This window comes from Crassostrea angulata, unplaced genomic scaffold, assembly GCF_025612915.1.
Source record: "Crassostrea angulata isolate pt1a10 unplaced genomic scaffold, ASM2561291v2 HiC_scaffold_101, whole genome shotgun sequence".
In the NCBI taxonomy this organism is placed as follows: Eukaryota; Metazoa; Mollusca; class Bivalvia; order Ostreida; family Ostreidae; genus Magallana; species Magallana angulata.
In genome coordinates, this window is record NW_026441656.1 from 5627 (window position 1) to 28809 (window position 23183).

Here is a 23183-nt window from a genome sequence, read left to right on the forward strand (position 1 = left end):
AGTAGTTTTTTGGAAATGTGACTAATGGGAGAGATATTGTTTCGTTGGTTACTGACCGCCAACGAAAATATGTCCGTCCAAGCTGAGTCCCCTATGGACATTAAAAATGCTCCCATGCCACCGACAGTAGAGCGGTAAACAAAATTATGTTACGGTCCAAATTTATTGTTTATTAGAAAGAACTATAATGAAAACTGCAATAGTATATACATTAATGTTGTACAGAAGTCGGTATTTTGCTACATGCTTCAAAGCGACAAACAAGTTGTGGGATATTTATTAATATGTCATTTTTGTCCGAGGCAAAATAAGAAATCTAATTTAACTTACATCCTTATTTTTTAATTAGTTATTGAAATTTAAGATTTGTCAGATAACAAGCCATCAGATATCATAAATTAAGCTAAAACAAAAAATAACCAGATATAGAAACATAATTTGAACTCGTATCGGTTTCAAAAGTGATGACGTCATCCTTCTGAAGACGTAAGATTGCGAGATTCGATCCGTTGTCCTTGTAAGAATGCTGTGATTTACTCGTGGCCGCTCTTCCAGCCTCTTTGCCATTCACCAGTAGCGATGTTACAACCATTTCTTTAGCAATTGTATTCCAAAATACCAAATAGACACCGGATTTTGAAGTTCGGAATTCAGTGTCCGAGAGCGAATCTGTCAGGTCTATGTATTTCCGGGTAAAATTGGCAGGTGATGAAGATGTTGGGGAGTCAGAAGACGCCATAAATGTAGGTCTCGCCTTGCCTAACATAGAAATCACACGTATTTTCTTTACTTATTTTCTTTACATCAATTTTTAAAAAGATGGAACTTTGTGTGTTCACTTTATGATACGGAAATGTAGTACAATAGACAAAATACTTAGCATTATATATATAACTTAACCAAAGCACGCGCACTATTATTACAAATATTACTTTTTGGATTACTTTTATTTGCTTTAAGTGTCGGCATTTACTTGAAAACATGATGACTACCGAATATCGGAATGTAAGAGGGTGGAATTTAAATAATTATTTTACTTTGATATTTATTGGACGTTTATATCAAAAGAAAGTGTCTCTGGTTTTGGAGAATTGAACCGAGTACCTTTGGTGTGTGGGCATGTGACTCATATCATTAGGCTGTCAGATTTACATTTTTAGTAACTAATCTTTATTATAGAAAGTACGTTTAGGGTTTTGGTAAATTATTTTCCAATGTCATAGAAAGAATAGCATTCTGGGTAATTCTTGCCTAGCTGACTTTCACTGTCCAAGAGAAAGGCAAAGAGAGAAGATGTAACGTTGCGTCAGTGGCAAGAAATTTAACATTCACAGTGTGTCCTTGCTTTTGTATGTGTTTTTGTTAATTTCTTTGTTTATTGCAATGATAGTGTGTGTTTAAACAAGTTTTATTATCTATTTAATATTGAGATGTGTAATTTTGTAAAGTTTTTGAATGAGAAAAGATAAACCTGCACTTACATGTATTAGACAAAGAAAAAGGGTAATACCATAATACTTTTGATAAATGAATAATAAAGAGCATTGGAAGTACATGTATAATTATGATACATGTATTTACATTGTAAATTACAAGTGTGATAAATAGATTTTTATTTAAATTTTTAGAATCTGTCAACATTTATGTAAATAAGGAAATAAAGAACCTCAACACAATATTCAGAGTGTTACAGGAACATAATTAACGATGTTATTAAATACGAATATATACGGTTATAACCTAGGGAAAGCACGGGATGTTTTATTCATAGTGTTTTGTAAGAACCTGTACCGGGAGTGAAAAGTCGCCGATTTATATGAAAGCTTTTATGCCATGAAATCAGGTATCGTTGTCGTGAATATTTTGGACCAAGGAAATTAAATAAAACACAGCTCACTGAACCCTTAAAAACATTAATCATAAGCAGGAACGTATATACTAACGGGATAGGCAACTCGCTATGTTTACCTCTAATGCTATCACGCGAGCCTTGACAAGTTTTTTAGAACTATGTTCATTCCCAGTAAAACATACAGGTTTGTTTTAAAGCTATCTGGTTAGACCATCGTCGGGGAGGCACTGTACTCGAGAACTTGTGTCTCACCTTGTTAAAAGCACCGAATGTTTTACCAAAGATCACACTTGTGTTTTCTTTTAATGGTAAATTATTGGGAAAATGACTTTAACAATTAAGGGTACATGTTTAACAAATTGAATGAACGAATATTAAAGAGACACTACAGTTCATTTTGCGCAAATACCATGAAATAACAATTTTTCGGTAACTTGGATGAATTTTCATGCAAAGTTTAAAGAATGAACTTTGCAATAATAACGCTTTTTCAAATCAAAACATTCTCAATATATCGCTAATATAATTGATTTTATTCGGATAACACTTTGAATATTGTTTGCCCAGCCTTTCGTTGAAAAGCACATGAAAAGGATTTTACATAAGTTTTAGCTTTTCCAGCTGATAAATTTTTTGGAAGAATATTTTTTAAAGAATTACTCTATGTATTCCTATGTAAAAATTTGACTCCCCCCCCCCCCCCCGCCCATTGTGGCCGAACCCTAACTCCAGGGGTCATGATCTTCACAACGTTGAATTTATACTAACTGAAAATGCTGCCACACAAGTTTCAGCTTTCATGACCGCAGGTTCTTCTAAAATTTATTAAAAAATCTCAATAATTCCTAATTTTCTCCCCTTGAAAATAGAGTTGGTCTTTAATTTTCACAAGTTTAAATTCCCTTTCTTTAAGGTCAAAATCTAGTAAATGATTTCAGTGTCTTTTTGGTGCTAGAACCATTATGACGTCATTATTTATTTCGATGAATCTTTTCCCGTATTTTACGGCTTTAAAGGAAATATGTAGAAAATAAAACAATATTTTGACATTCTATATCTAATCACGTAAAAAGTAATCCCGGTACCTATATTCAATTTGACATCATTTTAAAGAGGAGGTCAAGAGCTTGTTCAATGCCGTTTTTGGAGGGACTGTAGGCATTCTAGATATATTTCATAAGTCAAAAAATGGACAAATGTCCGAGATTTGTTACTTTTTTCCTTCATATTTCATAGAAAATGTTTGTTTAAAACATGATTTTTCATTGAGTTTACCAGTTTTTCATTTACTAGATTTTGACCTTAAGAATGCTTTTTGCCAAGTTTAATTACGATCGGACCTGTTAGTTTTAGAGAAAATGTTGAAAATGTGAAAAGATAACAAACAAACAGACACACAGAAAGACAGACGAACAACAGACAAAATGTGATCAGGAGAACTCACTTAAGCTTTTAGCTCAGGTAAACTTAAAATGGTTTCATAGTTGGAAATAATAAAATACCATTTGGTTGGATTAAGTGTACGCAGCATTGTTACATGGTTTTTCAATTTATCCTTTGGTACATGTGAACTTACTTGGTCCAATAAGCCATCCGGAAATAGAAGAACGGGTAGCTAAGAGAGTGCTGTTGGAGAAGGAATACCAGGGTAGTTTGTCGCCGTACGAAAAAGTCCCAACTAACAAAGAGGACGATGTGTCTTCATTTAAATATGTCCACATCCTAGGGATGGTATGCATTTCCTGTATGAAGATACTATCAAACGTTCCCATGGTCTCAACAGAGATCGTCAGAGCCCATATCCCTGTCTCTGGGATGGTGATAACGCCATTATCTGGGTTATATATATGTTCGTTGTTGGTCAACACGCTCTGGAATTTGTATCCACTGTCACGGGAAGCAGGAGCTGTCAAATGAGTAGAGGCTCTGGCATAAAAGGACGGGGTGTCTACAAAAACGCAGTTACATTTAAGTGTAAGCATAACCAAAAATAATAATTTGGTTAAGGTATATGTTTACTCAGAATGAAAAAAAAACACTGATGATAATGAAAAACCATCTATTGTGTGTTAAAGACCTATCATGGGAGTCCTATTTTTCACTTTCAAAAAAGTTGATCAATGACCTAATTTTTGAGATAATGGCCATTGAATATTTTTTGAAAATTAAAGAAATGTCCCTAAAAATTTTACACTATGATTGAAATTTTCTTAATTGTTAAAATAATACAAATTGCTAAACTCTTTTAAAAATGAAATACAGTTTATGATTGGCAGTGACACTAAACAGACACAAAGCATTCAGTTTTCATTCACAATTTTTATGAATATTCCAGTCCGAATTTCCTCTACCAGTTTTCACATTTCAACCTTTTTTTTAAATTCAATTTTACGAAAACCTGATGAAGATAAAACTAAAACATTTATAGCATTAAACTGGGTATATTGATCTTACTCTGCAATCATAAAAGTTATAAGAGGTCAATATTTTTTGTGGTGCGTGCAATTCGAATATCTAAACGAAAAAGTGAGATAAAACCAACAGAAAATATGCAAAATTGTGTAAACTAACAAATAAAATCCTTACTTTGAATATTACAGTACTACCAAAAATATTTCAATGAAAATCAAAATCTGAAAATTTTTAGTCCTAATTTCCTCTGTTTTGCTAAAAGTCCAACTTTATTTGAGCCTAATTCCATAATAAAGTAAAACCATCGAATGGTTTGTCAATACTTATTCATTTCATAAATACTTTTAGTTTTTAGAACAAATTTTACTCATGACATTGAACTTTATGACAATCCGAATTTGAAAACTCAAACCCTGAGTAAACAACGTCCTTAAAAAAGGTTTTACATCTATTCATACCGTGCTGTAGTTTCCAACCCGAGAATGTAGAAAATTCCTCTATAGCTGTTCCTTTGAGGATGACTCTGACCTTGTCACCGACCAGAAGGTCATAAACGACGAACCCAGTGCTTGACCCTTTCGAGACGCTATCAGACCCCCGAGGGTATGTAGCTGTAGACCCCACCGATACGTCATTGACGAGGAGATCTGCTGTTGTTTGGTGATGCTGGCTGCTGGCAATGGTCCAAGAAAAGACGTAAGTTCCGCTTAATTGACATGTAAAGATACCCGATGTTTTATCATAAGCCGCGCCTTCATTGGTTTTGACATTGTTGAATCTGATGTAATTATCTGTCACTGATGACGTCAGTATTGCATAGAAAGCTATGTTGTTAACTGAAATACAAAGACGTTTTTAATCATTTATTAGGATTTAATTTAAATATCCTTTATGGTTATTTAAGTCATCAAAGAAATTGATTTTTATTTGAAATTCTGAAAAATACTTTTAAGACTATGTACGTCTGGATAAATTCAGTTCTCTTCTAATTTATTAAATGAACCATAATGAAATTAATATGGGTTGGTTTGTTTCTTCATTGAGAAGTTAAGAGCCACTGACAGGAATTTTCATCAGATATGGTCAAAGAATGACATGTAGTAGTTGCGAGAAAATCTGTTAAAACAAACTTTTTTCTTTCAAATGCAGGAATTGTCAACTTCTTAACTCTAATTGTATGTATGTAATGTTTAGGTATATATATTGGACATGTTTAGGTATATATATTGGACTAATAAAGATGAGTGCTATAAGAAAAATTGGATAGACAAATGTGAAAACATGAAAAAGCTATATGAATCTTGGAAAAGGAAAAAACTCACAATTTTTGGTAAAACTGAAATTGTCAACACACTAGGTATAAGTAAATTTATATACGTAGCATCAATCTTACCATTACCAAATGAAGATGTAATTAAAAAATTGTATAGCCATATTTTTAACTTCATATGGAATAATAAAGATAGAATTAAACGAAAAACAATAATTGGAAAAATAGAAGAAGGAGGGACAGGCATTGTTGATGTACTTTTAAAATTCCAAGCATTCAAAGCAGCTTGGATTCCAAGATTTTTGAAAAATAAAGGTAGAAGTATTCTGGGTGAACACCTGGATCATCTATTAAAAGTAACAATATAGATTTTGAATATATGTTGAAATTAAACTGTGTTAAGTTGGCTAACTTTGAAATGTTTAAAAACCTACCTTTGTTTTATAAAGAAATTTTTATGTATTTTAATCAATGTAAAAAAATTACAGAAATATCAAGTATGAATATAAACGATGTTTTACAAGAGCCTATATGGAATAATAGACATTTTGTATTTGATGGAAAACCTATGTTCTTTAAGAATTGGATTAAAAGTAACATTCTGTATGTTAAAGACCTATTCACTGACAATGGGTTTAAATCATTGTATGAAATTGGTGATGAAGTTTGCAGTAAAGCAAATCTACTTTGTGAATATAAGATAATAAGTTCTGCCTTTAAGAATATTAGAAATATTGACGGAGTTCAAGCAAAATTTATTAATATAAAAAACAAGAGAACGTTTTTGTTTTTTAAACAGTATTGTACAATTGAAAACAAGAAATGTAATTTTTTCTATGATATATTATTATATAGAAAATTTGAACCTCCAAAGTATAATCGTATTTACAAAGAAATGTATAATTTACTCCCTGAAAATTGGAGATCTATATATCTTCAAAAAATCAAATTCGCTTTAGATAGAAATATTGCTGAATTCAATTATAACTTGTTACATAACATGTTGTGCTGTAAGAAAATCATGTTTAAGTGGAAAAAAGACACATGTAACAAATGCACTTTATGCTCTGAAATTGAAGATATTCAACATCTTGTATTCACGTGCGAGAATGTACGAAGCATTTGGAACATATTATCTTTTGTAATCAATGTGAGAATTCAATGGAAAGATGTTATTTTTGGCTTTTATTTTGAATGTAACAAAAAGACACGCTTATTAAATAACCTCATTTCTTTTGTTGCTTTAAAAATCTACAAATACAAGATGTTTTGCAGACTAGAAAGTCTCGATGAAACAGAATATAATCTAAGAAATCATGTTAAAAAGTGTACTATTTTTTGGATAAATGTATTGAAATTTAGTAAATGTGACTTAAGAATTGATGTGATTGAAAATGTAACACAATTGTTATAAGATTGTGAGACACATGGTTTTTGTGTGTGTGTGTGTGTGTTTTTTTTAAAATTTATTTTGTATGATTTAGATAAATATATATATAAACTACAAAGTAAAATAAAAAAAAAAAAAAAAAAAAAAAAAAAAAAAAAAAAAAAACTCTAATTGTATGTAATTACATTAAATAAAACTATGTTGTTACCAAGTACGAATCTATTTTCATAGGTGTGGGTTATCACTATTTCTTCACACAATATTGAGGATGCCCACTATTATACTGACTGCATACGTTGTCAGGACATGTTTGTCTATTTTTCTCCGTTTAACAGTGGTTGTATGTTTGCATGATCTAAGTTGTGTCAAAAGGATATTAATAGACAAACATACGCTCATTGTTGAAAGTATAAAAATATGTTTCTTTTTACTTTTGCGCTATCTTTGTTCTAACGAAGGGTGCAGCCATTTTGAATATTATCATTGACCACGTGAATTCCCCATCCAGGTAACTTTTTGAATACTAAATTTTATGGGAAAGAGTGACCACATGATTTTCTGACAGTGTCACATGACTCTGTCTATTAGTTTACTGCAAGTTAAAGCCTCAAATCGGAAGCTGCGTGTAGATTACATAAAATGAATGTACGCAAAAGAAAAGAGTACAAAAAGTTCATTTCAGTAAATAGTCTTCTTACGCCCTTAAAGTATAAATCCAAACTCTATCTCAGAAAACAAACAAATACTTTGATTGGTAAAATAAATTCATTTCGGGGCGATTTTAGGAGTTACGTAACTGAGTGCACATAACCCTTTCAGTTGGTGGGACGAGTTCATTAACCATTAGAGGGGTTGAAGTGTGAATCGTAAACCTCGTCCAACACAGTAAAGTTGAAAAGCGCTTTAAAAGTTTGATGTGATGGTGTGATGCATGTGGGCAGAAATCACACTTAAAGTATTCAAACCTGTGTCAAAGTCATGCCTATAGGTCATCAGAGAGGTCGAAGTAATTTCAGGGGAGAAGGACACCCTCCACAGCGTTCGCGAGTATATTACGCGGAAGTCAACTGTGAGCTAGAAGAGATGTTTGATCAGTGCACAGTACAAGATGTGTGGACTGTAAGTACAGATACCAATTCAGAGGCAACCGATGATTTGGAAGTTACATTTGACGTTAGCAACAAGAAATTAACTTTGGACATTCGCATTTCAACATATATCCAACACAAGTGCAGAGAAACTTTCGTCAATTGATCCAATCAGCAATAGTAACGTTTTTATCAATGGTGTAGGTACCAAAGTTAAATCATATGGACAAATGAGCCTACCATGCAAAGACAAGGACGCAGAAAGACTACTAGTATGATAATCCTCGACCCTGGCTGTTACTTGGTAGAAAAGACAGCATTCTAACTGGCCTGATTGCAAGAATTAACAGCGTCAACGTTTGTACGGCTGCAGGAAAAATAAGTAAAGACTATGCAAAAGTCATTGGATAGGACATTCAATGCCTTCCTGGCGAATACGAAAAAAAAAAAAAAAAAAAAAACAATAGCCATTCATGAACCTAGAGCTATTCTAGTTGCTATTTATGATCAAGTTAAATATGAGATTAACAATTTAGTTCGTTGTGGCATCATATCTTCAGTACAGAACCAACTCAATGGGTCAACAGTTAAGAACGTGTACGGAAGGAAAAGGGCCGAGTGCGAACTTGCATTGACCAATCAGATCTCAACAAGGAGATCATGCATAAACATTGTCCAATGATCAGTATTGATGATATTGTGACAAGATTGAATGGAAGCGAGTATTTTTCAACTTTGGATGCCAACACAGTTTACAATCATATCAAGTTGTTTAGACCAGCTCTATATTAATAACATCTAACACACCCTTCAGAAAATACAGATATCTTCCTAATCCAACGAGATTAAAATGTTCTGGTGACGTTTTTAAGAGGGATACGGGGATTCATTTTCGCAGCATGGAGGGAGCAGAGATCGTGATAGATTACATATTAGTTCACGGAAAGACCTTGGAAGAGCACACAGACCGATTCACACAGGTTTTGGAAAAACCCCACACCCCACACGAATTTAAGTTAAACTCAGCCAAATGTGAACTTGAAAAACCGGAAGTTGACTGCGTTGGCAATCATCTCAAAGAAGAAGGCTTGAAACCATCAGCAGGCAGAATTAAAGCATTTCGGAAAATGAAGGACCCAGAAGACAGAAGGGAATTTGAGACAGTACTTGTTATGTTAGCCTATCTTTCTAAGTATATACCAAGACTAAATGAATTTACGGCTCCGTAACGGAAACTGAAAACAAGTGAAATCTGGACTTGGGATGTTTAAGCAAAGCAAGCATTCGCCAAAGTCAAGAAGCACTTACCTCTACCGATGTCTTAAAATATTTCGACGCAACTCAACCAGTGCCCGTTACCGTAAATGCACCAATGAAAGGCTTAGTGGCAGCGATTTTGCAGGAAATGTCAGTGTGGCCTATGCATCTAGAGCTCTTACCAAAGCAGAACAGAGATATAGCACCAATGAGGATTCAAAAAGTGATGTTAAAATACAGCATAACGAATTCAACTTCATCTACATTGAAGGCAAAGAAAATGGATTGGCAGTCAGTCTGAGCCAAATACCGTTAGAGAACTGTGACAAAAGGATGATAGACGATGTGAGCACGAAATCTGAAACATTATTATATTAGACGCTAGTGGAATCTACAAAGAAAGATCAATGGCTACAAATTCTAAAACAAGTTATTTGCCAAGGATGGCCAGAGATGAAATGTGAAGTACCACTTGAAGTCATGCCATTCTGGGACTTTCGTGATGAGCTATCTTCTTAAATTGGACTCATCTATCGTGAAGAGCGTACAGTTATACCGTTAGAATTAGTTCTCATCAAGGGATCCTCAAGAGCAAACAAAAAATCTGTTTTTGTTATCACAACATGTCACATAATAGGCAGTATAAATGTTTATCTAGTTCTGAGCAAAGGTGTCTCAAAGTCAATTCAAAACACGTTATATAGTGTTTGTGCTTATATTATACAGGTTTTTACTGGGTTAGCAGGTCTAGGCAACTTCCGTTTTTTCAGGATAGCTCTATTTCAAGATGGCAGCCAATTTGTTTTAACAAATATGGAAATTCGCACTGCATTCTTGATGAAATTATTCCCCATTTTAGAAGATAGCATTGGCATATTTCAAAGGCTTCCTGCATATCTTTAATGAAAAGTTGTACCATACCATATGGAATTTTAATGTTAATGAAATAAACTAATGATTGTAGGCAGCGCTTTAAAATTATATGTATAGTATTTTTACAATATTTTCACAATATGCTTTAAATGTGTTTACCATAGGTGCCCAGTTTTGCATGTGACAGAGACTTTTTATAACTATTTCATTTAAATAAAATCACAAAATGGATATATTCTTCCTCTTTTAAACATATTTGAATAAATCCACGTTTTGACATGCATGATAGATATCTTGATCAGCATGGTACATGTACACAGTACTAGCAAATGTTTGCATATCTTTGGAACCTTGTAACTCTTGATTCCTAATTGATACATAATTTAAATATTAATATAAATCAAAGTGCTGAAAGAGCTGAAAGACGCGGTCTAAAAAGTTTGAATTTGTAATTGTCAACGTTTTCCTCGAATATGTTCCAAAAATTTTGATTTTGAATTAGTTGTTTCAATCTAGTATGTTAAAATTCGGTTTTTTGCAATTGCTTGATACTTTGTCTAAATTTTACTAAATTCTGGCCGGGACTGTTCTTCATAATTGTAGAAAATTGACACAACGATATTTTATGTAAAATAATACCCCAAGAAAATTTTTCAAAAACTACAACTAACTGGGAAATTCAAAACACTAAGCCGAACAACATGAACATTAACATTTAACTTGGTTCTTCAATCGATAAGATTGTATATATTATTTGATCTATTGGTCACCCAAAATGTATAATCTATATAGATTTTGCTTACAATGCATTGTTAAAAATTTAAATTCAGTTTAATTAACTAAAGAGTCAATGAACGAGAAGGCAAATTCAGACTTGTTTTTAATTTCCATGTACAAAATTCCTTTAGAGACGAACAGCAGTCATACCGCAAAGAGACTCGAAGCCAATGAAACACCTATTTGATATGTAGGACATCTGTGTATAACCTGTCCAGATTTTAACCTCGGCTCGCGCACGAAGTGCGGTATTTTTCAGGTGATAATTGTTAAAATAAAATTCACAACTTTTCAAAAATGGGAAATGCGTTTGGGAATTTTACTTTCAGTTCAACCTTCAACCTCTTCTATTGATTAATGAGCTCGTCCACCAACTGAATAGTCGACAGCGTTGTGAATTTAGTTACGTAACTCATTCAACAAATCACTACAACTACTGAACCCGAGCAAGAATATTTTGATCAATAGAGCTATATTTGTTTATTTTCCTTATAGAATTTGGTTTATATAAAGAGGACTTAAAACGACTAATGCGTGTTTTTATAATATATATTTACTAAAATGCATGAAAAGTTTCTGCACTATTTTCTTACGCGTAGACTCATTTCATGTGTTCTACGCGTGCCTTCCGGTTTGAGACTTCGGCTGACAGTAAACTAATAGACGGTGTCACGTGACCCCGTCTAAAAACGCACCCCTTAGCAAAACACATTATCAAATTAAATCATCAAAATAATATCATTTATGAATTTAAAATGCTTAATATTTTAAAAACAATCAAAAAGTCTACGCTTAAAAATAACTTTTCTTTAACAACATCTCTACAATTATTTTAACTTGAATATTTACCAAATATCATCAATAATGATAATTAATGACGGCTTACATGTAATAAGTTGATTTTTTTATTGTCTGATGATAACATTTTATGGCCTTTTTAACTATCTTTGTATAAACAGAGTCTTGCATATGTAAATATCAACCAGAAGGGGGGGGGCGCAAGCATCTATCCTCCAATTTTTGGAGGATAAAATTTATCCTTCAAAAACGGAGGTTGCCTATACATGGTTAGAGGACAACCTAAGATTTGTTGGGAATGACACAAATGTTGTCATCAATTCACAGTCAAACAAATCATATCTTGCTCGATTCCCAGTCAATCACTGTTTTTTTCTAGATTCTTCACTTCATACTAGTATGTGAACTTGAAAAATTTAGAGAAACAACCCAGCTACTCATCTGGCACCGCTCTTCTGCTATTTTTCGATGAGTCTAGATCATTCGTATATTAATTAGCTGTATTGTCTCACAGCTGTCTTTGGACCGGCAGACGGGTTAACATCAAATTTGTTAGACCCGTTGAATTAGCAATTACTGTTTTGTTGGACTTTTAGTAGTAGAAACTATACATAATGTTATTAACACGGGTTTAACAATAAGTCTGTGTTAGATTAATGTAATATTAATAGTACTAATTATCTGTTTTCAGCATAAAATATTTATTATTGAAATCAATGGCTTTTAAATTCACTTTATTCCAATTGATTTGAGCATACAACTACACTCATCTCTCGCGAAGGAGTTACATCGTGTGTGGAGAATACTAAGCGGCTATATAATACTTTATGTGTTGTTCTTTTTCCTTATGACACATAAATTCATCAACTTCCTTTTTAAATTGCTTTATATCTAATAATGTTCATTTTGCCAGGTATATGCATATGTTACCATGTTGGTACTACCAGGTATATGCATTGTGTTTTGTGTGTACATGAACAACTGTCGCATTTAACATAAAGTTTTCAAAAAAAAGATTCTGGTATCATTTTCATCATTAGCTTATATAAATAATCAGACTTTTTTGTGCAAGAAATGTATCAATGTACTTGTGTAATAATATAAGCAAACAAATAAGTCACGCCAGTTGAAATAGTGAAAACTGTTTAAAAACCGTTTGACTCGGGACCCGGATACTTGCATGAAAATAAAAAAAAAATTCTTTATGACACATACATGCAATTACAATCTATATATCTAACAATGTTGATTTTGCCAGGTACGCCAGAGAAAATGCTGAACACCTTTTAAAGTCGTTTGACTCGGGATACCAGATACTTGCTTGAAAATTCTCGGTATATACAAGCCAAATGGCAAGTTAAGGAGGCTGCATGGTCAACAAAGTAAATATCAAATCTACCTGAAACTTTAATATAAGATTGGTTTATCTATTAATTATTATTTAGAAATGAACATTTTCACTTAATTTACTTTTTTCTATTGGTGTATTTCTTTTTTTTATATAGAGCTCTTCTTCTAAAGGAGATAAATACAGCTTGAAATCACCACACCCATCGAGCGCTCTTAAATACAACAGCGTATATTAATTGTTTCATTCTTATTATTTAATCAACCAACTTTTACCAAAACTTTATGATAATCGTTTAGTCCATTTAAATTAGTAATGTTTTGTATTTGTCACAAGTTAAAGTGTTACGTAAAGTAAGAGGGATTAGTCAACCATCAACTTTGACATCAGTTTTATAAACAAATGGATCTCATACATAGCAGCAGTAACATCATTGACTTAGTTTATCATTACATGTACATCAAATGAAACTTTACCATCATAGCAATACTACAATACTCAGCAAACTACTGACAGAGCTTAAATATTCATCTCAAAATACAATTATCAAAAAATTCATATCAAAATACGAATATTCGATATTTAAGGATACTTTTGCACACGCTTGAAAAAAAACAGGCTTACTGCATTTTCTGCAGAAAAAAAATGAGTTCTTTTTCATAGCTCACATTGGATTTAAAGATGTAAAGTAAAATAACTTAAATTATTATATTTTCATGAACATTTCTGACCAATACACTCACTCAGTCCTAGTTCCTTGTTCTGTAAGTGTGTGACTAGGTGTGTCAGTTCATTGATGTCCTTTCTGATATCTCTGAGAATCTGGTGATTATTGTCACATTTGGACCACTCGTCCTGAGGATTGTAGATGGGCTGTGCTCCAGAGAAAATCACAAGAAAAGCAATAAATATGATTATTGGTCGAACGTATGCCATACATCTTTGTTCCATTGCTTACAAAAGGTGGACTACTTAGAGTGAAATCTAAACTATTTATGGAGGATCACCCACTGTTTATGTCAGTTTGTGACAATCACTGTTCATATCGAACACACCCGATTTTATTTTTCCCATAATTCTTTGCAACGTGCTTGGCCGACCCTAACAATAGGCGCTAAGTTATACCCGGCCGAGCTGTCCAGCGATTAAGACGTGCTTAGTGTGTGAAGGGGGTATCGTGTTAGAAGCCTGTGTGGCATGTTTTAGTTTCACAAGTTCAGCATTTGACGCGGACACGGATAGCTGACCGTGGTAAGTATTTATTTAGTTTGGTGTAGTTTATTTGTAAATTTTTGCCTTTTTATTAGTATTACGCAGTCGTCCTATAAAGTCACCTTGACCATTGTTCACTGTAGAGTTACCTGTGTGTTCACTGATGTGTGACTTTAGCGAGAGTGTTTAAATGGAATTCGTCTTTTTCTATAGTACAGTTTTTGCTATTGCTGTATAAAGAAACGGTGATTTAAAGGGCTATTTTCTATGCGTTATTTTATTTTACAATTTATGGTCACTTTTTCCACTTAACTACTTGGGCGGAAGTGCGTCACCGGAAGTCTCAGACGCCATATTGTTTACTGTAAACAAATAACTTAGTTACCATATACTTACAATATTTTGAGATGTTGCCTTTAATATAATACTATTTATACATTATCATAGTTTGATACTATCAGTGAGATACTTATATGATGTATTATACAATATTGTTTTTATTATGGTGTTATGGTGTCACTTGTACACTTATTGTAGTGTCATATTGTTGATGTTGATGACGACGATGATGTTATGATGTCGATGACTACGATGATGATGATGGTCATGTCGATGATGATGGTGTAGATGATGTTATGGTGAAGTCGATGACGATGCGATGTTCATGTTGATGACGACGATGATGTTATGGTGATGATGACGACGACGATGATGATGGTCATGTCGATGAAGATGATGTAGATGATGTCGTTCATGGTGACGTCGGTGATGATTATGAAGTAGATGATTATGGTGATGACGATGATGTCTATTATGATTATGGTGTTGTAGGCGATGGTGTTGATGATAGTGTCGATGATTATGATGACGATGGTGATGATGATGATTGTGGTGACGAAACTACTCTAGTTGTGGTTGTCCGTAGTTGGTCCAGGACTACAGCCCCGGAGATTCGGACACTCTTCTAATTTATTTTTGGTCATTTGTATAAACATCATATTTTTTCTTGTTGAGTGAAAGTTGTGTGAGTGTTTGTGTGGTTTAGTGTTTATATTTCTATCTTTTCTTTCTTTCTCTTATTTTTTTTGTTATTAAATTTTGTTAAATTTAAGATATCTTGTTGTTTGGAGTAGCCTCCGCTCATCCCGTTACAATTGGTGGCAGCGGTGGGATGAGTTGACTCCTCCAGATACTACAAGATATCTTTATAAGTGAACAGTTGCCAAGGTTTATTTTATTTTTCATTTTTTGATCTTTTTTGTAGTACATGTAAGAGCAAGTGTAGGTCGTTGTTTCCTTTTCCCTTGGTGAGTACGTTACGTTAGGCAGATTGTTTTGTTAAAAGTTGAGAAGTTAGTCCCTTTATGAGATAATTTTGAGGTAAGTTGGTCTGTCAGTCAATGCACCATGTCTACTGTCAAGGAGATGCTGGAGCTACTTGAAGTGGGGACCAAGATGGGGATGAAGGATGAAGACCTTCAACAATTCGTGAAGGACGAACAGGCCAGAATGCGGGACGAACGTGAGAAACATAGAGTCGAGAGACAGGAGGAGAGAGACCGCGACTTCAAACTACAGATGGAGAAAGAGCGCGCCGCAAGAGAACATGATGAGCGAGAGCACGCCCGATTGAGAGAACATGATGAGCGAGAGCACGCCCGATTGATAGAAGAAAAGAGACATCAGCAAAAACTAGAAGAACTGGAACTTGATCACAAACTGCAACTCGAGAGATCTCACATGAAGCCGAGTGTTGTGACTAAAGAGGAGAAAGAAACTTCTCAAGTGATAAAAGGACCAAAACTTCCTCCGTTTGAGGATTCGAAAGACAACATTGACGCGTACATTCAAAGATTTGAGATATACGCAACAACGCAGAAATGGAATAAAGACACGTGGGGGACTCATCTTAGCGCATTACTCAAAGGAAAGGCACTGGATGTGTTCGCAAGACTCTCACCCGAAACAGCACTTGATTTCAACGAGTTGAAGAACGCCCTGTTGAAACGATTTGACATGACGGAGGACGGTTTCCGCAAGAAGTTCCGATTTTCAAAGCCAGACGGAAGTGAAACTTTTATGCAATTTTCTACCAGACTGGACAGTTACCTTGAGCGGTGGATTCAGCTGTCTAAGACTAACAAGACATTCGATGATCTGAAGGACTTGTTCTTACGTGAACAGTTTTTATTGTGTTGCTCGAAAGAACTTGCCTTATTCCTAAAGGAGAGGATTCCTACTTCGATCCAAGACATGGCGCGATACGCGGACCAGTTTGCTGAGGCCAGAACAGTGACATCTTCTTCACTTACGCAAAAACCGCTCTTTGACAGACGACAGCAGTCCGATAGACAACCGCCGTACAAAGATTCCGTGCAACAAAACCAATCTGGAAATGCAGTGAAGTGTTATGAGTGCGGACGACAAGGACATAAAGCCTTTAACTGCAACTTCCGCAAAAGTCCGAATAACAGGCCGTTTAATTCGAGCGAGAAACAAGAAACAACACCGAAACATACTTACCCTAGTGATTTTCAACGTGGGTCGTACAATAATGGGAACCATGGATATCCAGGACGCGGTAGAGGTCGCCAAGGAGCCGCGAGTGTCGTCGAGAAACATGGAAACTTACCGTGTGTTGGTGATTCGGTTGCTTTCTGTGAAACGGAAATGCCAGTTGTGAAAGGATGTGTTGGCAATAAACTAGTGACTGTGCTAAGAGACACAGGTTGTAGTGGTGCCGTTATTCGTAGAGAACTGGTAAACGATGATCAACTAACAGGGACATCTCAACGATGCAAGTTAGCAGACGGTCGTATTATTGATTCAGATGTGGCTAGAATTGATGTCGATACTCCTTACTTTACCGGAAGTGTTGATGCTTGGTGCTTTGATTCGCCTTCGTACGATCTTATTCTTGGTAATATTCGTGGAGTAAGGAAACCACATGAACCAAATCCAGCCTGGATTCATTCCGTTGAAAACATAGCAGCTGTTGAAACGCGTGCGCAACTGAAAAAGAAACAGTCTCCATACAAACCATTGAAAGTACCGGAAGCAATACGGGATGTATCGCCGGAGGATATCTTACAAGAACAACGAAACGACGAGACACTGAAAAAGTTATGGAGCTTAGCTGAGAGTGGACAGCTTAAACATTTCAGTGACGGCGGATTTTCAAAAATGTGTGAACGGAAGCAAATGTTGTTCAGAGAATTTTGCAGTCCCAAAGTGTCCAGTGGAAAACTTTTCCGACAGTTAATCGTTCCTCGGAAATACAGAACTATCGTTATGAGGATAGCACAAGAAACGCTGATGGGTGGTCATCTGGGATCAAAGAAAACAACCGACAGAGTAGTGTCCGAATTTTACTGGCCAGGAATTCAGTCAGACATTAGACGGTTTTGCAGATCGTGTGACGTGTGTCAGCGGACTATTCCGAAAGGAAAAGTACCGGCAGTACCGTTAGGACAGATGGACTACAATATCGATATGGGAGGCAAGCTGAAAACTTTCCACGCAAATCTTCTTAAGAAGTATGTTGAACGAGATACATTGAACTGTGGTGTTTTGTCAACATGTGCAATTTCACTCATAGACTTTAGTGACCTAGATGATGATGAACAACAGGACTCTATTCTTATGCCACCTGTTACTCAAACCGAAACAGCAAAGGACATAAAGTTTGCAGACAGACTAACACCAGATCAGTTGGAAACTGCTAAATCACTGTGTGATTCGTTCTCAGATGTATTTACGGATATACCTGGAATTACAAACTTAGTGGAGCATAAGATTGTTGTGACATCGTCTGAACCTGTGCGTGTGAAACCATATCCAATTCCGTTCAGTACAGAGAAAACAATTACAGAAGAAGTTCAGAAAATGCTACAGTTGAATGTGATTGAGCCATCATCTTCCCCTTATTCAGCTCCAGTTGTCATAGCTCGGAAGAAAGATGGAACGAATCGATTTTGCATTGATTATAGACGACTGAACTGTGCTACGGTATTTGATGCAGAACCAATGCCCAGTCCAGAAAGCATATTTTCCAAAATGACCGGAAAGAAGTTTGTGTCAAAGATAGACTTAAGCAAAGGATACTGGCAAGTACCGATGGCTGACGAGAGTAAGCCGCTTACAGCCTTTTCCACACCATCCGGATTGTACCAATTCAGGACAATGCCGTTTGGTCTTGTAAACGCGCCGGCAACATTTAGTCGTATGATGAGAAAAATACTTCAAGGTATGAACGGCGTAGAAAACTTTATCGATGATGTCATTGTTTTTACAGATACCTTTGAAGAACATCTACACATACTGAAGACTGTGTTCGAACGACTCAGAGATGCGGGACTTGCGGCCAGACCGACAAAATGTTTCATCGGATTTGACAAGATTGACTGTTTGGGACATATGGTGGGCAACAAGTGTCTAGAACCAGAACAGGACAAGATTGATGCAGTCAGAAATGCGCCAATACCACAAACCAAGAAACAGGTTCGTGCCTTCCTAGGCTTAGCAGGATTCTACAGAAAGTTTATTCCGAATTTCTCTGCGATAGCCATTCCACTTTCCGATCTTACGAAGAAGGGCCAACCAAATAAAGTTATTTGGACTGAAAGTCAGCAACGAGCTTTTGATACATTGAAACACATGTTATCAGAAAGGCCAATATTGAAGTTGCCAGAATTTAATGAAACCTTCATTTTACGCACGGACGCTGCAGATGATGGGATAGGTGCTGTGCTGTTACAGATGGAGGATGACGAGAAACTACCCGTAGCGTACGCCAGTAGGAAACTTCAACCAAGAGAAAAGGCATACGCTGTTATCGAGAAGGAGTGTTTGGCGGTAGTGTGGGGAATACAGAAGTTCCACCAGTACCTTTATGGACGCGAGTTTCTACTTGAAACTGATCACCAACCCCTGACCTACCTTAACAAAGCAAAGACAGAGAACTCCAGACTGATGCGTTGGGCTTTGCAGCTTCAGCCATACCGTTTTAGGATCATTGCGATCAAAGGAAGCGACAATGTGGGTGCGGATTACCTGAGTCGTCAGTGAGATGTATAGTAAACAGTACAGGTATGTATATAGGTTTTATTGTAAATACGTGAGAATTTTCAAAATTCAGTGATTGTTTATTTGAAATTGCAGGACAAGTTTTTAAGGGGGGAGGTGTGTGACAATCACTGTTCATATCGAACACACCCGATTTTATTTTTCCCATAATTCTTTGCAACGTGCTTGGCCGACCCTAACAATAGGCGCTAAGTTATACCCGGCCGAGCTGTCCAGCGATTAAGACGTGCTTAGTGTGTGAAGGGGGTATCGTGTTAGAAGCCTGTGTGGCATGTTTTAGTTTCACAAGTTCAGCATTTGACGCGGACACGGATAGCTGACCGTGGTAAGTATTTATTTAGTTTGGTGTAGTTTATTTGTAAATTTTTGCCTTTTTATTAGTATTACGCAGTCGTCCTATAAAGTCACCTTGACCATTGTTCACTGTAGAGTTACCTGTGTGTTCACTGATGTGTGACTTTAGCGAGAGTGTTTAAATGGAATTCGTCTTTTTCTATAGTACAGTTTTTGCTATTGCTGTATAAAGAAACGGTGATTTAAAGGGCTATTTTCTATGCGTTATTTTATTTTACAATTTATGGTCACTTTTTCCACTTAACTACTTGGGCGGAAGTGCGTCACCGGAAGTCTCAGACGCCATATTGTTTACTGTAAACAAATAACTTAGTTACCATATACTTACAATATTTTGAGATGTTGCCTTTAATATAATACTATTTATACATTATCATAGTTTGATACTATCAGTGAGATACTTATATGATGTATTATACAATATTGTTTTTATTATGGTGTTATGGTGTCACTTGTACACTTATTGTAGTGTCATATTGTTGATGTTGATGACGACGATGATGTTATGATGTCGATGACTACGATGATGATGATGGTCATGTCGATGATGATGGTGTAGATGATGTTATGGTGAAGTCGATGACGATGCGATGTTCATGTTGATGACGACGATGATGTTATGGTGATGATGACGACGACGATGATGATGGTCATGTCGATGAAGATGATGTAGATGATGTCGTTCATGGTGACGTCGGTGATGATTATGAAGTAGATGATTATGGTGATGACGATGATGTCTATTATGATTATGGTGTTGTAGGCGATGGTGTTGATGATAGTGTCGATGATTATGATGACGATGGTGATGATGATGATTGTGGTGACGAAACTACTCTAGTTGTGGTTGTCCGTAGTTGGTCCAGGACTACAGCCCCGGAGATTCGGACACTCTTCTAATTTATTTTTGGTCATTTGTATAAACATCATATTTTTTCTTGTTGAGTGAAAGTTGTGTGAGTGTTTGTGTGGTTTAGTGTTTATATTTCTATCTTTTCTTTCTTTCTCTTATTTTTTTTGTTATTAAATTTTGTTAAATTTAAGATGTCTTGTTGTTGTTTGGAGTAGCCTCCGCTCATCCCGTTACACAGTTTATAGTGTAGAATGATTTAACTTCCTTTTTTGCTTATCTAATTTTATTCCTTATTAGTCATACGACTAATCGGAATCTTTGTATGATGTACACTTGATATATTTATTAATTATACATGTATGTTAACAGATAAGTTTACTATATGAAATGAAAAATAAATAAATAAATATCCTGGAGAGTCAACAAATTAACCATTAGACCTGCTTTTCACTTCTAAACGATGATCTTTTGCCATTGACTATAATTAGTAAAGAAAATACTTTATCTTTAGAATTTGAACATTTTCCTATATACAGTGCTCTTTGTTTAAAGAAGGTAAATATAATCTGAAAATGGCCACGACTATCCAGCACTCTTAAAAAATACTTGTGTCTCTTCTGTCAAAACATTGCGAAAAAGAAAATATATGTGTAATTTTTGTCAACTTTTTTTATATTTTGTTTTCTAATCTTTAACGTTTTCAATGAGTTATCTCTCTTAATCAAATAGTTGTCATTCCTTTCATTATCTAGAGTTATCTTTATTTTTAATTTAGTGTTTTAATTTTCCACTTTCTGTTGATTCCTTGTGTGACCCACACAAAGACATTCACCCGCCAGTCATTTCAAGTCACACACTGTAAGTTAACGTGTATTTTGATGCATTTCTTGCGCGAATATTCATTCATATGTACCTGTTCTGTTTGATATATTTATATTTGCAATATTAAGAAAACAATTTATTCCCTCTAAAAAGTATGGAATACCTTTACTGTCATAATAATTATGTTGAAAGAAACGTACGTTTGTAACAATTTTCTTTGGAAACCCATTTGTATAAAAACTTCATATTTTGGGTCTTATATTAAATTTGAATCTGTTTATCATTAGCTTATTTAATATTCAAATTACATAGTGTCACGTTTTTGTTGCCTTTATGTACATTGTTAATGATTTGTAGAATTTATGAGTAATTCATATTTTGTATCTTGTTTCAGTTTTTTACCACTATGATTCAATAAACTTTGTTTAAACTATCTGCAAGATAAAGTTTACCCTTACTTACACTATGCAATTAGAAATAAAAAGCATAATAACAAAAAAAAAATGTAAACATAAATTGTATTAATATAAAAAAGTTGCATATCTATGTACAATTAATAAAGGGAAATATTTAATATGTTTTAGTGCAAACAATGTATACAAGAGCTTAAAAAATTAGTGGCACCGAATGCACATAACAATTATCTAATAACATATGAAAAAATAAGGTCAGGCTATCTTCGTGTTTTTCAACATTTTAAAATTATTTGATAATATTAAAATCGATGGATTCACCGGTACAAAATGTTTTAACCCAAGCTCAAATATCGCCGACATTTGAAGAACGTTACTATATGTCGTGTTTATCCTGCAATTTTGCATCACAATTTACGCCACAAAATAGCTATTTTTCAAAGATTTCACAAACGAGGCAAAAATATGACATAACAATGCATTTAAACGACATATTATCACACGAGGCTATATTTGGGCATTGAATGAATATAGCTTTGGTTTATTGGGTTACTTATATTTGGCCAATACAAGGGGTAGCTGCAGGGTAACACCCCCTTCCTCATATCCCCTTTGTTATGATCTACATCTCAAGAGTTTATAACATATCAATATCAATAAATCAATTTCAGTGTTTAAATGCAAAAATCCCAATGTGCATTTTGAATATTTTTGAATAAATTGCTATTAAGACATGTGACACTTTTTAAACAAGCCGAAGAAAATGTGGACAGTTATCAATTAAAACTTTCAAGTCTGGTCTTTCAGTACTCCTAGTGCTCCGAATCCCCCCCCCCCTTTATTCCAATTCCTTTAATATTGCAATATCCTGTTTTATATTTTAATATGAACTTATTTCTCTATTATGTACTAATAACTTAGATATACTTATTATAAGTTGTAACTTTGATCCTTGGGGAGATGACTTATGGCACTGTCTGATGGGGCCGGGTCTTTTTCTGTATCCATTTGCATTATAAAATATTTGTTAGATTAAAAATTAAATGTGTACCCCTTGCGAAAACTTTTGGAAATGAAATTTGCAAGACGTCCGTTATTTTTCTGAAGAAAAAAAAATTATAAATTTTGTAGAAATTAGAACTGAACTAATAAAATAGAGTACAAACATTGGTCTAAACCATACCAACTAATATTTTTTGCGCAAAATTTTGTAATTATGTACGCTTTGCCGGATTTACATTTCAGAATAAAATGCATAAAAATGCGATGCAATATCAATTTTTTACCGCTATAATCTCAAAATCAAGTAGTCCTTATGGAAATTGTTCTGTAAAAACATATTTTGTTTCAGTTTTCTGCTTAGATCTGTCAATAATGTT

General features: G+C 34.7%; 2 protein-coding genes across 3 annotated transcripts; one reads left to right on the forward strand and one right to left on the reverse strand.

Annotated features, from left to right (window-relative positions):
- Positions 1 to 403: 403 nt before the first annotated feature.
- Positions 404 to 14016, reverse strand: LOC128169131 (uncharacterized). Its single transcript, XM_052835293.1, has 4 exons — positions 13809 to 14016; positions 4723 to 5100; positions 3429 to 3800; positions 404 to 759 (listed from the first exon to the last, which is right to left on the reverse strand). The coding sequence occupies exons 1-4, from the start codon at positions 14014 to 14016 to the stop codon at positions 404 to 406; spliced, it is 1314 nt and encodes a 437-aa protein (XP_052691253.1).
- Positions 14017 to 14097: 81 nt separating this feature from the next.
- LOC128169132 (uncharacterized) lies at positions 14098 to 20759 on the forward strand. 2 transcript variants are annotated; one of them, XR_008241500.1, is made up of 2 exons: positions 14098 to 19687; positions 20186 to 20759. XR_008241500.1 is itself a non-coding variant. In XM_052835294.1 (2 exons), exon 2 carries the CDS (start codon positions 15685 to 15687, stop codon positions 19342 to 19344), a length of 3660 nt encoding a protein of 1219 aa, XP_052691254.1. In that variant the 5' UTR covers positions 14098 to 14316; positions 14815 to 15684; the 3' UTR covers positions 19345 to 20759. The 2 variants fall into 2 exon arrangements, 1 of the variants encoding a protein (XP_052691254.1); XM_052835294.1 differs by having other exon boundaries at positions 14098 to 14316; positions 14815 to 20759.
- Positions 20760 to 23183: the final 2424 nt, after the last annotated feature.

Coding starts and splice junctions, on each gene's coding strand:
- LOC128169131 (XM_052835293.1), bottom strand. CDS start 14,016: ATGGAACAAAGATGTATGGCATACGTTCGACCAATAATCATATTTATT. Junction 5,101..13,808: donor GAACAAGGAACTAGGACTGA/GTGAGTGTATTG, acceptor TTTGTATTTCAG/TTAACAACATAGCTTTCTAT. Junction 760..3,428: donor CGGATGGCTTATTGGACCAA/GTAAGTTCACAT, acceptor TTTCTATGTTAG/GCAAGGCGAGACCTACATTT.
- LOC128169132 (XM_052835294.1), top strand. CDS start 15,685: ATGTCTACTGTCAAGGAGATGCTGGAGCTACTTGAAGTGGGGACCAAG.